Here is a 16971-nt window from a genome sequence, read left to right on the forward strand (position 1 = left end):
TAATATGTACAGTATATATCTCTCAGTTCGCATGGCATCGCAAAACTACTTGGTATCGTGATACTTCAGCTGGTATAGTATCGTGACGTGTTTATGGTATCGTGTCAACTCTACAGTGAAGCATGTTAACAGGTTGATTTATTTGATCACAGAATGTCGCCGTCTGCCTTGCAAAGTTTGGAATTACTTTTATCAAAATGATCTTTCTAAAGGATCTTACAAAATATAATGAATTTTGATCAAATGAATCAGTGAAACTGAATTATCATAATATCACCACCACAACAAGAATCCACATGAAATCCAAACATCAGTTGACTGGGGAAAGATAGCTGTGCAGGTAAGCGCAGCTGTAACCCGAGTGAGCCGAGAAGAGAGCTTATCTGATAGCCAAATGATCTTGAGACATATGCTCCCTTAAATTTCTTTGAGGGAGAGTGGTTTAAGAACAGAAAACTAGGGCTGAGTGATTTGGGGAAAATATCTAATTGCGTTTTTTTTTTTTTTTTTTGACAGCTATTTCGATTGCAATTTGATTTGCGATTTTAATTTTGCAAAGTAAAGCTTCAGCTTAATATTGTCAATAGTGTGCAGCACATTAACTTATGGGTATCGTTACCCTGCTGGAAAAAAAAAATTCTTAAGGTTTCCATTAAAACAATTACAAAATTCCTTTTTGTAGTGTGTTTTGGGCATTATTCCAATAGGAATTACTGTTGTTCTATTGTTTCCCATCTGCTAGATTACATCCCACCAATAGAGTGCATCAAATACCAGTAGACACCATTATAGTCTACATTAAAGCTGTTATAATTCCCATTATAACCCTTAAATCCATACAATTTTCTATTGTGTTTTATGAGGGGATCTATTGTTTTTTTGTTTTTTTTAGCAGTAAATATTATAATTGTATTACTACTTTTACAGAATTTACTTAATTATTGAATTACACAGGAAAGATTAGTTTATTTTGTGTAAATAAAGAACTGTATTACTTTTGCATGTGGGTCAGTTATTAAAGTATTACATAGGGTACATAGGCTGATTTGTTCATTTTTATGTATTTGGGATTTAAAGAACACGTGGAAAACGTGCTGAATGTTTCATTTCATCCAAGTGAAATTAGCAAAGCAGTTAGACTGAATTTACACTCGTTTTAAACGTGGAGCCAGGTGCGAGTTGACACAGGTTGCAGAGCCGCGCGAGAGTATAAACGAGGATTACGAGACAGGCTGCGTGTGTGCGGCAAGTGTAACGTTAAACGGCTCCTCCGTGAGACGCGCTACATGTAAACTATATTCTTTGTTGTATTTTCCTGTCAAAAGAATGGAGTTCATTTAGAATTATTCATCTTTTTCAAACAAACAGAAGATATGCCGGTTTCTCCGGTAGTAGGCGGAGCTAATGCGCAAATGGCAATTTCATTGGCTGGCGCTGATCTATTACCCTCCCTGTTTTGATTTCAGCAAATTAGTTCGACCGAACGCAGACAACGTGATTAATATTCATGAACCCAGCAGCTCATCAATCCATAGTGCATTGTATATTGTTAGAATGGTAGTAGAATTAGTAGTAGTATTATCTTTTAATAATAATTAATATGATCTATTACTTTTTTTTTTTTTTTTACAGAAACCCTCAATGACCAAAAATATCTTAAGCATCACCACTAGTCTTAAGTTCAGTAACAGTTAAAATGACAAATATGCATTCATACATGGTTATCAAGTTTTAGTTCTAATCACTAAAGTTCATTAAATAGTGGTGTGTGTGTGTGTGTGTGTGTGTGTATAAAATAGTATATCTGTCTGGCAAGTAAACTAAAAATTTTACTAGATATATATATATATATATATATATATATATATATATATATATATATATATATATATATGTGTGTGTGTGTGTGTGTGTGTGTGTGTGTGTATAAAATAGTATATCTGTCTGGCGAGTAAACTAAAAATTTTACTAGCCAATGGCGATTATATTGCCAAGGTGTGCGTAGAGGGTTGATATGATTTTTAAACACATTTACAATATTTTGATATACATAAGCAGTATTTCCCATACATTGATTTATTTGTGGTGTTTGACTTCGTTGAATAAAAAAGAGCACTGTACGTTTCAAAATCAAAACATGTCTCAGGTGTTTTATATGAATGTATATCCTAGGGGAACCGACTGTCTTCAGAAAAGTTTCAATGGCATTTTCATTTTATCTGATAAAGAAGCGTCCATAAGCGGAGCTGCTTTGATTACAGCCGTGCTGGTTCTATACAGTCTATGGTTCTACAGCACTCACAGCGCCTCTTGCTGGCAGACAAACAGTTGCATTGAAGTGTGTCTCCAGCCACATGCTTTTTTTTTCTCTGCAGCAACTCAGAGCACTTTTCATACCCTTTATACTGCTAAAGCACATTTGTTTCAATCTATAAGAATAATCAGCTTACAATACCAGTCAAAAGTTTTTGAACAGTAATATGTTTAATGTTTTTAAAGGTTTTTTTTTTTTGTATAATGCTTTTCTTCTAAACAATTCTTCTGTTCACCAAGCCTGCTTTTATTTGATCCAGAGTACAGCAAAAACAGTTACATTTTGAAATATTTTTACTATTTAAAATAACTGCTTTATTTTAAAATGTAGTTTATTCCTGAGATCAAAGCTGAATTACTCCAGCATCATTACTCCAGTCTTCAGTGTCATATGACCCAGAAATCATTATAATATGCCGATTTGCTGATTATCAATATTTAAAACAGGATTTTTTTTAAATCAATATTTTTTTCATGATTCTTTGATGAATAGAAAGATCCAAAGATCAGCATTTATCTGAAATAAAAAGCTTTGTAACATTATACACTATTTCATTCAAAAACTTTGAGACAGTATGATTTCTTTATTTCTGTCTTTCTTTTTTGGAAAGAGATTATAGAATTTTTTATTTAGCAAGGATGCTTTAAATTGATCAAAAGTGATGATACATTTATAATGTTACAATTTCTATTTCAGATAATTGCTGTTCTTCTGAACTTTCTATTCATCAAATAAACCTGAAAAATTCTACTGAGCTGTTTTTAACATAATTATTTTTGAGCAGCAAATCAGAATATAAGAATGATTTCTGAAGGATCATGTGTCTGGAGTAATGATGCTAAAAATATAGCTTTAAAATCACAGGAATAAATTACATTCTAAACTATTTCCAAATATAAAACCGTTATTTTAAATGGTAAAAATATTTCAAGATGTTACTGTTCTTGCTGTATTTTGGATCAAATAAATGTAGGCTTGGTGAGCAGAAGAGAATTTTTTAAAAAACATTAAAAATCTTACTGTTCAAAAACTTTTGACTGGTAGTGTATATTAACCTGTAGTTTGAAGTTAAAGATATTAATATTAATTAGGTGACTCTGAGATGATTATTTGACAGTGATTTTGCATTTATTGTTTAAATGAAGGCTAAATACAACTACAACAACAAAAAAAGTTGAACATTAACTTATTTGTGCTGTTTATTTTTTTTCTAAAATATTATATGGTTTTAAATGAGGTGTCATAGACTTGGCAAATTCATTTTTCATAAGTTTGTATGCACAGAGATCTGTTGTGGGCGTTTTTGCTAGTTTTTATGAGGCTTTTTTTATTCTGTTCATATCGATATCGGAATTTTATCGTATCGACTGAAATTAAGAAATATATCATGATATAAATTTTGGCCATATCGTCCAGCCCTACTGCATATGTTTGAATTTCTGTGTGTTCATATGTGTCGGATCTCTGGATTTGGCACAGGAAGGGAAAGTCTTTTGAAACGGTGTGTGTGTGCACATGTGGTTTTAGTGTTATGTGTACTGTTGCCGTTTGGGGTTGTGTTTGTATATATATGTGTTGCTCTTGATCAGGCCTGTGAACCACCTGATCATACAAAGTACAGCAACTCTGCCCATTCAGGTTTCAATCAAAACATGTACAAGTACGAACAGCACGATTAATCGAAATAAAACCAAAGTTTGGGTCGCTTATAACATGCATTTAGGGAAAAATTATCATTTTTTCTTACACACTAAAGACATAATTTACATAATAATAATAATAATAATATATCTGTTATTAGATTCCCATTGTGGTGTTTCGTTGATAGGATGGCAATGCTTTATCTCAGATTATATTGTAGCTATACAGTACATAGAGAGAAGAAAAAGAGAGATAGCAACCCTCTACATTGCGAGTAAATCACTCGCATATGTGACTAAATCTTCACTCTGGGCGACTAAATGAAGTCTAATATTAGCCAATGGCTCATAAATTCTCAGATTTTGCTCGCCTGTATGTGAGTTGGAGGCTAAGTATAAGTTTAGCACAGATATATTTTCACTCGCCGAACACATTGACTGAGTTCTTTAGAGTTTCTCTCTCCATCAGGCGACTCGATCTGTGATATTTGTCAGTTCATCTCTATCTATGTATGTGCAGCGTATTTGACGTACCGAAAACTGTAGTGTGAAGGCACACGACTTGCCGTCGCTTTGTCTCACACACAAGCAGAGAGAGAGAATTGACGCGCTACATGTAAACGATAATCTTTGTTATATTTTCCTGTCAAAATAATAGCTTTCCTTTGGAATTCTTCAGCTTTTAAGAACCGCTGGGTTTTCTGGTAGTGGGCAGAACTAATGCACAAACGGCAATCTCATTGGCTGGTGCTCACCTATTATCGTCCCTGTTTTGATTTCTGCAAATCAGTTCGAGCGAACACACAACATGATTAATATTCGTGAATCCAGCAGCTCATTAAACCTTAGTGAGTTGTACATAGTTCTTATAAGTAGAATTCGTATCATTATTATCTTATCATTATTTTTGTTTGGGTTTCCCAAAAAATTTATTTTTAATAAGTTTTTTTTATTTCTTTTTATAGAAACACTGAATGACCAAAAAGCACCACCACCAGTCAACTACAGTTCAGTTAAAATGACTAATATGCATTCATACTTGGTTATCAAGTTTTAATTCTAATTACTTAACTTCTATTATTAAATAACACTTGATTATCATATTATAATGCTTGACTGACTGATGTTGAGTGTGTACTTTCAGATATTTAAAAACGGTGCCATTGTACAAACATACATACATATGTGTATATGTATATGTGTATATGTATATGTATATGTATGTATGTATCAGCCTGGCGAGAAAACTAAAAAATTTACTAGCCAATGGTGATTCAGTTGCCAAGGTGTCTGTAGAGGGTTGGATAGAGAGAGCTGCTTTGTAGAATCGGATAAAACTGGAAGGACAGATGTTTGGTTGACTTAAAATGAGAACAAGAGATGTTTTGTATGTGTGATTGATGTGAATAATGTATTCGTGTGAGGGTCAAGCACTTATTTTTCCTCTTATAACTCTCACACTGTCCACCGCCATCAAGGTTGGTTTACTCTTCGCACTCTCATGTTAAAAGGCTCACTCCTATACCAAGCATGGCACAGCACTGTTGCCTCCGCAGCACTCAAATAGTGTTATGGTTATGCTCATCTTCGGTCTAGGTGTCCTGTATTTAGCAGATTATTTGTGAAATTCGAAATGAGGAAATTAGGTCCTGACCTGTCCTGACTGCTCTTGTATTACTGGGTGTCTCATTGGGTTCATCCTTAATGGATGTTTAGCTCTGCTGTTAGTTTGTCTATGGGGATTCTCAGTCATCCAAATCACTGTATTCTATCTTGTAGATTTTATAGAGACATGTATTTTCCCTCATTTGTTTGAATAAATACATCATGATTATTACTTAAAGTCAGCTGTTGTAGGTATTGCAGCCTTACTAAAATCTTGTTAATGGTTTGTATGAAACACCCATGTTTTTCATGGTCCTGTTAATTCCCAGTGAATAAAATCAAATCTTTCCTTCTTTATGAATTTAAAGTGTTTTGTGTTACTGGAATCTTATTCACCCATCTGAAGTAGGTTATGTTCTGATATTGTAACTGCTATTAAATGTCAACTTTTTGTAAAAAGGTGAAACTGGTTCGTTAACCTTTTAATCCTGACATTATTTCTGATGAGACTGATGTCTGTATCTTATGCATTATTCATTTCTCTTCCTGTTCTTTTCTTCCCCTACAGAGGTCAAGAGCCCCACATCCGATATGAACACATTTACCTACATGATCCCAGCAGCCAATCAGAAGTGGAGTACTCCGAGATGAAGCGTCCTCGCTTGGAAATCGGGGCGGATTCTCTTATCCGTCACTCAACCCATCGTCAGTCCCTCAATGTGTGTGGAGCTGAGGAAATGGCAAAGGTTTGTTTTTTTTTTTTTTTTTTTTTTTTTTTTCCAGATGGGCATCAGCATAGATGTTAATACCCAGATGTAGGTGTGGGTGATCTGATGATTTTATATTGTGATTGATCTTGAAATCATCTGTGATCTACTTTTCAAGTGAAGTGTAGAGATAGTGATCTTAAGAATACTTGGGGTTGCAGGCACATGCATAAAAACTGCATATATGTCAGTAATTTAAAGTCATAAAAAAACACTAAAAAAGTCAGTATATTGGATCTGTATTTTCGGTCTTAAAGAGACAGCAGCCTAATAAACCTACTGCTGTCTGTGTCATTAATGTCAATCAAAAAACAAAAGAGAGAAAATCACTCACTGCTCTTGACTAAATCACTTAATAACTAAGAATCAATGGTTATTGAATACATACAGTGCAGTGGTTCCCCCTGGATTTTTTCCAGCTGTGGTGGCAGGACTATTTCCCATGGACCCCCCCCACCCGATGAATAAACCTCCCTGCCCATGTATCACGTGTACTCAAACTCAGAATTGCATTTATTTTAACTAAAAAAGACAATTAGAACAATTAAATAAGCGATAGCACAAACAAAAACAATAACAAGATACAAATTAAATTAACAGTCCAGTAATTTTTTTTCAGGTAGGTTTAACCCCTTACCAGTATATCCCCATTTTCGGCATGGAGACACTAATGACATACCCAAAATAAAAAGGTTTCTGCTCATTAGTCTTTCTGACTAGATACATAATCAACATATGTTCACAAAGCTGACACTTCAAAGTTTACTGTTCAAGAATCAGAATTACTTAGATTGTTATTTTAATAAAGATATATAAGCGCAAACATAAAAACAAAAATAAAAATATTAAAAACATATTTTTTAAATGTATTAAAAAAATTGTTGATGTAGAATATGATTTTAGAAACATAATGAAGCTAAAGCCACAAGTCTGCTAATGCTTCATTTGAAAATTTATAATACAATCTGTAAAACTGTGAATTTTATGAAGTATTTTCAAAGGCCATGTCATGTGTGTTTTTAAAGAAGGCTAATAAAATTGATTTATGGCCATTGTGATTTCCTGTAAACTGTCCTGTAAGCTCTCCTGTGTGCTGTCTCCATATGTTTGGCTCCGAATACTGCCTCATTCATGATTCTATTTTTCTTACGAAACGAGCCTTTCACACATCGGCCAGGTATGAGACATTATCTGCATTATTCTTTTATCATTATTCTTTTGTTTTTATTCAGCCATTATTAGCCATTGTTCGGTAATTAAAAGGTTTACCAATCGCTTCAATCCCAGTATACATTTACCCAACTACTATCAAAAATCTTAATATAAAAATACAACAAAACATTTTTTTTTTTGAATTATTATGACAAAATGCATTATGAAGAAGAACCGCACCTGTTATGTAGCTGCTATAGCGCTAACAATAGCATCAAGCTACAATTTATGAGATTATTATTTCCCGCTAGCAGTTTGAGCACATTTAGAGTGGATTCTTAAACACCTTTGATTGGTCATTGTGTTCAAGCATTCAACAGATATGTCTGTGATTGGCTACAATGATCATCGCTTCATGCTCTTCACTGAGTGCTTACACATCTACACACCAGGAGTGTTTGAAAGCCACGTCTATCAGCGGATATGTCAGCGAATCACTAATATATCTGCTTATATGGTAGATGGATTGGCTGATAGACGAGAGCTTTAACTGACTCCGAATCCTCAGGCTTGGTGGGATCAGGCTAGAAAGGATGCTGCATGCTGTATGTGGATTAATCCAACTGTAGAGGAGAGCAATAATAAGTCTGTTCAGCAGATTATCACTAAGTCCATATTTATTGGCCTCGTAAATCAGCCTGTCAGTTTCCTTTTGGCCTGCATTTTATCATTCCGGCCAGCACTGCCATTTACCACCACACAGGCCTGCTGGGAACCGGCATATGTGTGTGGATACTGTTTGGTTTGTGAGTTTCTAAAAGATTGCATCTTAAAGAGTTATGTCAGTAATACCAGAACCTCTGACATTGTAGCTGTGGTTTTCTTTGTTGGGTTGTGTGGGAATGAATGTTTATGTGGTGTAACGGTAAACGGCACAGGCAGATGTTTGGAATAACTCTGCAACTTCTTAGGAACTCTCTTTTCTAGGTCAGGGGCTCTGTGAAGGGTGTGTGTGTGTGTAGGTGGAATATATGCAGCCTCTATAACAACATACTGCTGCCTCACACCATGTGAGATCCATTTCTGGTACTTTACAACTGTAGGTGTTACCAGGCTGTATCAGTTTTTGCCAAGTGTGCAGGAGTTCTAATTCTACAGTTTTGTCTTTGGAAAATCTTAAGCAAAGAGAGAAAAATCTTATAAAATGTTGTTGGGAATGCAAAATATTCTTAACTTCATAGCTGTTAAGAATTTTATTTTGTAAATCCAGACCCTGGGAATGGGAAAAGTACTTTTTAGCATAAGAAAAAGGGGGTCTTGACTTTTGCAGCCTGTAGTTTAGAACTGCTTCTTTCACTAGATATTTCACTAGAGTTTGCTGTGTAAGCAAAGCTTTTAGATTTATTTATCAGGTATTTAAATGTGCAGCATAAATACACTGGGGTTATTGTCCAGGTCTTGAAAGGATTAAATAAGCTGTTTATTTAAAAGGAAAATGTTTGTGTTAAAGTGTGTTGAGGACAGCTGAGTTACACCCCTTAATGTACATCTCTGAGTTTGTGTGTGCAACAGGATTAAGGTCACTGTGATCACACCTCCTGCTTGTGGCATGATATAAAGGGCAGAATGATTACACCCTAAAGCAAGCTGTGTGTTTTTCACTAAGGTCAGTGTGATTACACTCCCGATCCAGAGATGTTGTGCTGAGTTGTTATGACTTCCTCCTAAAGCTTTTGTGTATTTTTAGCAGCCATGACAATATAGGGCTTAGAGGCAGAACTGTGTGTGTGTAAGTGGAAGCCATTATGCAGCAGTAATGAATTAGTAATGGAGCTGAACTAGATGAGACCGTTGAGCTGTTGAAGATATTTACATCAGGATTTGAGCATGCTCGGGTGAGAGACAGAGAGCGGGACTTTTGAAAGGACACCCAAGTCAAAGTGGACACAGGAAATCACTCATCCTCTTTATGTAAGAGCTGTCACACTCAATGACACTCATGAAACTGAGCGAGTGGAACTGAAAGCTCAGGGAGGAGAAGAGTCTCTCTCACACACACAGACACACACACACTAGTGTATGTGCCGTTTGCAGCATACCTGCAGCACTCTGACAGGTGTGAACCAGCACATCTGTGTTAAATGGCTTGTTACAGCTCAGAGTGTCATATGACTTGTTACTTTGACAGCCCATGATTCATGAATGTGTTAAGTCAGAGCTCAGATCTGGATTTTACGTGTTCTTCACATAATCTTTAAAGTTCGTCAGGCTAATGCTCATCTATCCTGGGATGAACAATGGATTCTGAAGACATTGCGAGTGATCCCAGGGTGTTCGTTGTTTGGTAGTTTGAGATTTGCTTACTGGGTTATATTATATGGGTATATATATTTATAATATATATATATATATATATATATATATATACACACACACATATACACACACACACACATATACACACACATATACACACACACACATACACACACACACACACATACATACACACACATACACACACCGGCCACTTTATTAGGTACACCTATTCAATTGCTTGGTAACACAAATTGCTAATCAGCCAATTACATGCCAGCAACTCAATGCATTTAGGCATCTAGATGTGGTCAAGACGACTTGCTGAAGTTCAAACCGAGCATCAGAATGGGGAAGAAAGAGGATTTAAGTGACTTTGAACGTGTAATGGTTGTTGGTGCATGACGGGCTAGTCTGAGTATTTCAAAAACTACTGATCTACTTGGATTTTCACGCAGAACCTTTTCTGAGAATGGTCCGAAAAAGCAAAAATATCCAGTGAGCAGCAGTTGTGTGGACGAAAATGCCTTGTTGATGTCAGAGGAAAATGGGCAGACTGGTTAGAGATGATAGAAAGGCAACAGTAACTCAGTTAACCGCTTGTTACAACCAAGGTATGCAGAATACCATCCCTAAACACACAACACGTCGAACCCTGAAGCAGTTGGGTTACAGCAGCAGAAGACCACACCGGGTGCCACTCCTGTCAGCTAAGAACAGGAAACGAAGACTACAATTTGCACAGGCTCACCAAAATTGGACAGTGGAAGATTGGAAAAATGTTGCCTGGTCTGATGAGTCTCGATTTCTGCTGTGACATTCAGATGGTAGGGTCAGAATTTAGCGTAAAGAACTTGAAGTCATGGATCCATCCTTGTTTGTCTCAACGGTTCAGGCTGGTGGTGGTGTAATGGTGTGGGGGATATTACATAATACTATTAACAGGTGAAATGTCAGAGTCAAGTATCAATTACATTACAATAATTGTTCACCCAAAACAGAAAATTAAATCATAAAAAAAACCAAAAATAAAATATGAAAAATAATATAAAAGTTCATCACAATAAATTAGAAAAAAATAATAATATACAGGTGCATCTCAATAAATTAGAATGTCATGGAAAAGTTCATTTATTTGAGTAATTCAACTGTAATTCAGACTGAAGTAGTTTAACTCTTTGGTTCTTTTAATTGTGATGATTTTGGCTCACATTTAACAAAAACCCACCAATTCACCATCTCAACAAATTAGAATACTTCATAAGACCAATAAAAACATTTTTTCAGTGAATTGTTGGCCTTCTGGAAAGTATGTTCATTTACTGTACATGTACTCAATACTTAGTAGGGGCTCCTTTTGCTTTAATTACTGCCTCAATTCGGCGTGGCATGGAGGTGATCAGTTTGTGGCACTGCTGAGGTGGTATGGAAGCCCAGGTTTCTTTGACAGTGCCCTTCAGCTCATCTGCATTTTTTGTCTCTTTGTTTCTCATTTTTCTCTTGACAATACCCCATAGATTCTCTATGGGGTTCAGGTCTGGTGAGTTTGCTGGCCAGTCAAGCACACCAACAAAATTGTCATTTAACCAACCTTTGGTGCTTTTGGCAGTGTGGGCAGGTGCCAAATCTTGCTGGAAAATGAAATCAGCATCTTCAAAAAGCTGGTCAGCAGAAGGAAGCAAAATTTCTTGATAAACTGGTGCAGTGACTTTGGGTTTCAAAAAACACAATGGACCAACACCAGCAGATGACATTGCACCCTAAATCATCACAGACTGTAGAAATTTAACACTGGACTTCAAGCAACTTGGGCTATGAACTTCTCCACCCTTCCTCTAGACCAGCGGTTCTCAACCCGCGGCCCGCGGGCCGCATGCGGCCCGTCACGAATTCAAATGCGGCCCACCATGCTGAACACAATTAAAAAAAATAACTTTCAGTTTTACAATTCATTTTAGTTTTTACATTCATTTAAAAATGTAGCTACTAAAGAAATATAAGCTATAGCCTAATGTTTATATGTAAAATTCTTTAAGTTTTTCATATATTATTTTCAGACATGAGCAGACACATAACGTTCCGCATTTTATGAACACATACAAGCACGCACTTTGGCAGAATTCAATTCAAATAGTCATCAACAACCATTAGATTTATAAATATGTCACGGCATACTCAATGCTTTAGGCTGAGATTGTGTTTAATCAGTGTATTGCGTGTAAATTGCGAAGTGCCTGTACTATCGGCAAACTTTGTGTTCGCCGCAGTTCTGGGGTAGCTGCTGCAGTATTCGCAATTCATATAGTTCGACTGCTTATAGTACCTCAGCCAGCTGAATTCTTTCAGCCAATCTTCTCTAAAATGTTGAGTACGGGCTTTTTTCGCCACACCAACCTCTGACTCTGCATCATCATCCGACGGTGACACTGTAGACTCTGGCACTGGTACACTAGCCGCAGGTCGGAAGAACGAATCAATAGTTCGCTTGAAGCACGCACATATCAGATTATATTTGTCTCCGTTTCCTTCCCACAGATGTTTACGCTACCCGCGCGCTCGATTATCTCTAGGGCCCCCTCCCCCTCCACACATTCAATCAAATTACACAGGCCACCCACTATTCTCATAATAATCGGCCGCCTCACAGACAGGCATCACTCAATCAATTTGCTTGCTTGCTTGCTCGCTCCCCACTCATTAATTACATCATTGCTCATTTCATTGATCATTGACGTGCCCCTTCCACATTTAATGTATAAAAAAAAATACGGAGGGTGGGGGAGGCAAAATTTACTGGTCGCACATGTGCGACTGGATGTAAAATTCAGTCGCACACTCTCAAATTTTGTCGCAAAATGCGACCATTTGGTCGCAGTCTGGAGCCCTGAGGTAACATGTTTCGTAGCTTGGCAATGTTTCTAAGACGGAAGAATGCTGTTTTTGTAACATGGGAGATATGATTTTCAAAAGACAAGTTACTTTCTAATATAACACCCAGATTTTTGACAGTAGAGGAAGTAACAGTACATCCGTCTAATTGCAAATTGTAACGTTTATGATTTGTTTAAAAAATAAAACATTACACCAGGGATAGGCAACTTCGGTCCTGGAGGGCCACTGTCCTGCAGAGTTTAGCTCCAACCCTAATTAAACACACCTGAACAAGGCAATCAGTGTTTTCGGGATTACTAGATAGATACAGGCAGGTGATTAAATTTTTATGAGGGCGGGATATGATATTATAAATACTTTGTGTAAATTAGATAAACTCTGCAGGATAGTGGCCCTCCAGGACCGGAGTTGCCTATCCCTGCATTACACATTAATGAATAAATCAGTATATATAAAATTATTTAATTTACAAGTGTCATGTTTGCAAATTTTCTTTTCTTTTTTTCATGTAAGCTATAGCTTCTGACCTTTAAAGCAAAACATACTCATTATTTTGACATCAATTGCTGCTTTATTTAATCAGAAACAGTCTAAATGTTATTTGTGTTGGCTATTTTACTTTTAATTTAATTAGGAGGCCAACAGCGCCCCTTACAGATTAAAACTCCTTCCCGAAAGGGTGTTAGGACCTGGGGGAGGCTGTCACTGCTGCCACTGCACATGCTATTATTGTTTACTCTATCATACACTGAACGCATCATTCTGTACGTGCTTTCACAAATTAAATGCAGCGATACAAAACAGTCAATCTAATCATCATTCAGACAAAACTTTGCTTCAAGAATGAGCCACACTGCTGACGTGATCTAATTACTAGCACACCCTGAGCACATGTGAGTTAATGTATTCCTCTTATCAGCAAGACATATCGGCATAATTTTTCATATTGGGCTGAGGCCGATATTTACATTTAAAGCCATTATCGGCCGATTACTGGTAGTAAAACACTTCTGGGGTTTCCCTGTCAACCTCCTAGTGAAGCAAATGTCTTTCTGAGAAAAGGTTTATGAGCGCACAGCAGATAAATGCTACTGTAAATCAATATGTTTTCAAATACATATTATAAATGAGATAAAACAATTACTGTCAGCATTTAAAGCAGCTCCTTGTCTGTCACGGGTGAATGAAATGGTTCCTGAGAAAAGTTTAGGCATACACAGCACTTAAATATTGTTAAAAAACAATATGATATTATAAAATACATTTTATAAATTATATAAAACACTTAACTTTTGTGTTTTCCGTCCTTGTATGCTCTGCATCACAAGTCAGAAAATGCCATCTGTGAGAAATCTCTCAGCTGGTTTAGGCACTTAAATATCCCGGATGTAAATAATAACACTCAGTGTTATGAAAATGTAACTCTCTGTAACTTCTCCAGTTTACACTAGCTGTGTTAATCCCTTGTAATTCAACACTAGAACTTTTACTCTTAACTCTTTGTCATTAACACCAGGATTTCAACACTCAAGGTTTTTCTGTGTAGTAGGGCTGTCACAATTCTTCGATTCAATTTGAGTACTCTATTAAAAAATATCCTTGATTTGCATTTTGCCTGTGTCAGGTAATCTGCAAAATATTAATCTCACATCATATCGGAAGTGGCAAATTCCACAGAAACAAGAATCTATGAAAATCATTATTATACCGTCTTCCAAGACTGCGTGACTTATTAAACTCATTTAAAAATCATAATAAAGCGTAATGCTATTGTGAATACACAGACGCTATGATTCAATTAAATAACTATATGTGATTAAAGCGGCTCTGTTTACAGCAATCCACCTGTCACTCAAGTGGCCACACCCATAATTATACAGAATTTGGGATTGACTCCCTTTAGCAGCCAGTTAACGAATTAGTTTAGTTTAAGTCACTTACGTGTTGGCTTCACGAGAGAGAGTGGGAGGTTGCCGCTTGATTTTAAGTCATTTTAAAGGCTATTGTTTGCTTAGGTCTATTTTTATAACTACAAAAAAATTAATTATCCGAATAATCAGTAATAATCAGATTACTTGATTGCCAAAATAATAATTAGTGACAGCCCTAAACGTTAGTACATGATACTGTGCAATACAAATGTATTTCTGTCAAAATTTGCCTGAAAACAACACAAGCGTCACACTTGCTCATTTTGCAGTTTAATATTTAACAGACACTAGTCCACAATGAAATTTGATTAGGTGCACAGGCGTACTCTTGATGTCTGTCAGCCATCGGCCCAACCTTAGTGTGAAGGTTACTGCAGTGGATATCCATAGCACTCAGGTTTATGTTTATGTAAAGCTGGTTGGAGTTTTAACTCTCATACACACATTTCTGATTTTTGGTTGGTTCTTGTTACTGAGACTTGGCAGGATTATAGTGCTTGTCCTTGAAAGAAATTGTCTGGGTTTAACAAGGCAGTTTTCATCCTACCCTGTGTGTGTGAGAGAGAGTTGAGTGAGTGAGTGAGTGTGTGTATATAGCTTTGTGTCCTAAAGTGACTCCTCTATCAAATCCTTTTGAAGTGTTAAATCCCACCTGAAGTTTGGAATGCCTCTAGGAATGTGTTTTGAACATTAGCAGAGCTCTCAGGCTGTCCTTGCACATTTGAGCTTTGTCTCCCTCTTTCCATGGACAATCTGGAATTGGAGCAACACATTTTAATCGTCAGGGGTTTCATAACGATATGCTTAATTATAAATGATTACTTTGTCTATTGTGCCATAAGTTATACATCTATTAATTTATTTACTTTAACACACATATGGTGTTAATATATAATGTGAGCCTGATGGTCAGCAAAGTTTTATGTTAAAAAATTGTTGTTGTTGTTGTGATTATTTATTAGAAGCACCAAATGTGTGATGGCACCTATTGTATCTGTTGGCGTTCTTCTTAATGGCAGCCCATAGAACCGCTGTGGAAAAGTTATAAAATTTGGGACACCGATAGAGGACAGTCTGATCTGTCACCATAGCAAATTTGGAATCTCTATCTCAATCCCTCTAGTGCCACCAACTGTCCAAATTTGCACTTATGCTTATGCTAATAACGTTTGAACCATAAAGTTTAGACTGAAAATTATTTCTCCTCTGATTCCTTGGCTCATGCCGATTCGAATGGAAACAAAAAATGTACATTTTATCGGTCAAGATTTTTCACATTTTTTAATAGTTTGAAAAACCTACTTTCGAACTCGTACTTAACAGTTTGTCTGATTTTCACCAAAATTATCTCAGAACATCTTCAGACCATGCTGGCAAAAAGTTATGGAATTCAAGTTTATGTTGAAAACCTTTTGTCTGATTTTGACAAAAAGGTATGGATTTCGTGTTGATGGAAACAAAACGTTATTGTATAAGCACCGCAACAAATTTGAGGCATGATGCCAAATTACGTCTGAGGCTGTATCTCTGCAAAGCTTTGACATATTGACACCAAACTTTGTATGTGCCATTGTCACCTCACACAAGAACACACCACATAGATTCGATAATAGCACCACCTGTTGGTCAAAAGTGACAAGCCATTAAGTCATATTACTAGTGGAAGTATGTATGATTTTTCAGCCATTTTGACCACAATCCTCTTAAAATGACTTCAATTACTCATTGCTACAGTTGGTCTGATGTTTGTTGTCTTGCTTGCTTCTGCAGTGCTTGCCCCCTTAATTGCTGCTTGCAGCTATATTTAATATTATTATTGTTTGTATTATTATTATTATTTGTATTTTTAATCTTGTTCTGTTTTTGTTGGGTGATTGTGTCCACTTAGTCAGGCTGCTCTGCCTGAGTAATCTTTGAGGGGCCGGTGAGAGAGAGAATAGCAGACACTCTCCCTGATCACTACTCGTATGTAACATTCTCTTCATGTGAGAGAATGAACCCATAGGCTCTTCAGCACATTTTAAGCTAGCTGAATATTCAGTAGCCTTAACCACTGATCTGCTGTGTACATTAACCAGTTTATTATAAGAGGTGAAGGTTTTACCACATAACAGTCTCTATGCGGTACTGTGTTGTAGGCAAGGTTTTTTTTTTTCTTTATATTTCTGAACGAGAGAAGAACAAGTTCATTGTATCTCTTTCCAAGAACCCAAAATGTCAAAACCTTGAAATGCTGAATAGCATTAATTAGTGGTGCCTGCCAAGGCATGCATCATTATTGCTATTGCTCATGCTTGAGGTTAGGGGTTTGTTCAAATCCCTAAACCTAAACATGAAACCTTGTCACGTAATTC

General features: G+C 36.3%; 1 protein-coding gene across 2 annotated transcripts in view; it reads left to right on the top strand.

Moving 5' to 3' along the window:
• Positions 1-16971, top strand: part of LOC109112920 (nuclear receptor corepressor 2) — a 133834-nt gene that overhangs the window by 60068 nt on the left and 56795 nt on the right. For both annotated transcript variants that reach the window (XM_042762543.1, XM_042762544.1), the window contains exon 4: positions 6128-6305. In XM_042762543.1, the coding sequence (XP_042618477.1) occupies positions 6128-6305 (178 nt within the window). The remainder of the gene's footprint in view (positions 1-6127; positions 6306-16971) is intronic.

Source organism: Cyprinus carpio, chromosome A8 (genome assembly GCF_018340385.1).
Source record: "Cyprinus carpio isolate SPL01 chromosome A8, ASM1834038v1, whole genome shotgun sequence".
In the NCBI taxonomy this organism is placed as follows: Eukaryota; Metazoa; Chordata; class Actinopteri; order Cypriniformes; family Cyprinidae; genus Cyprinus; species Cyprinus carpio.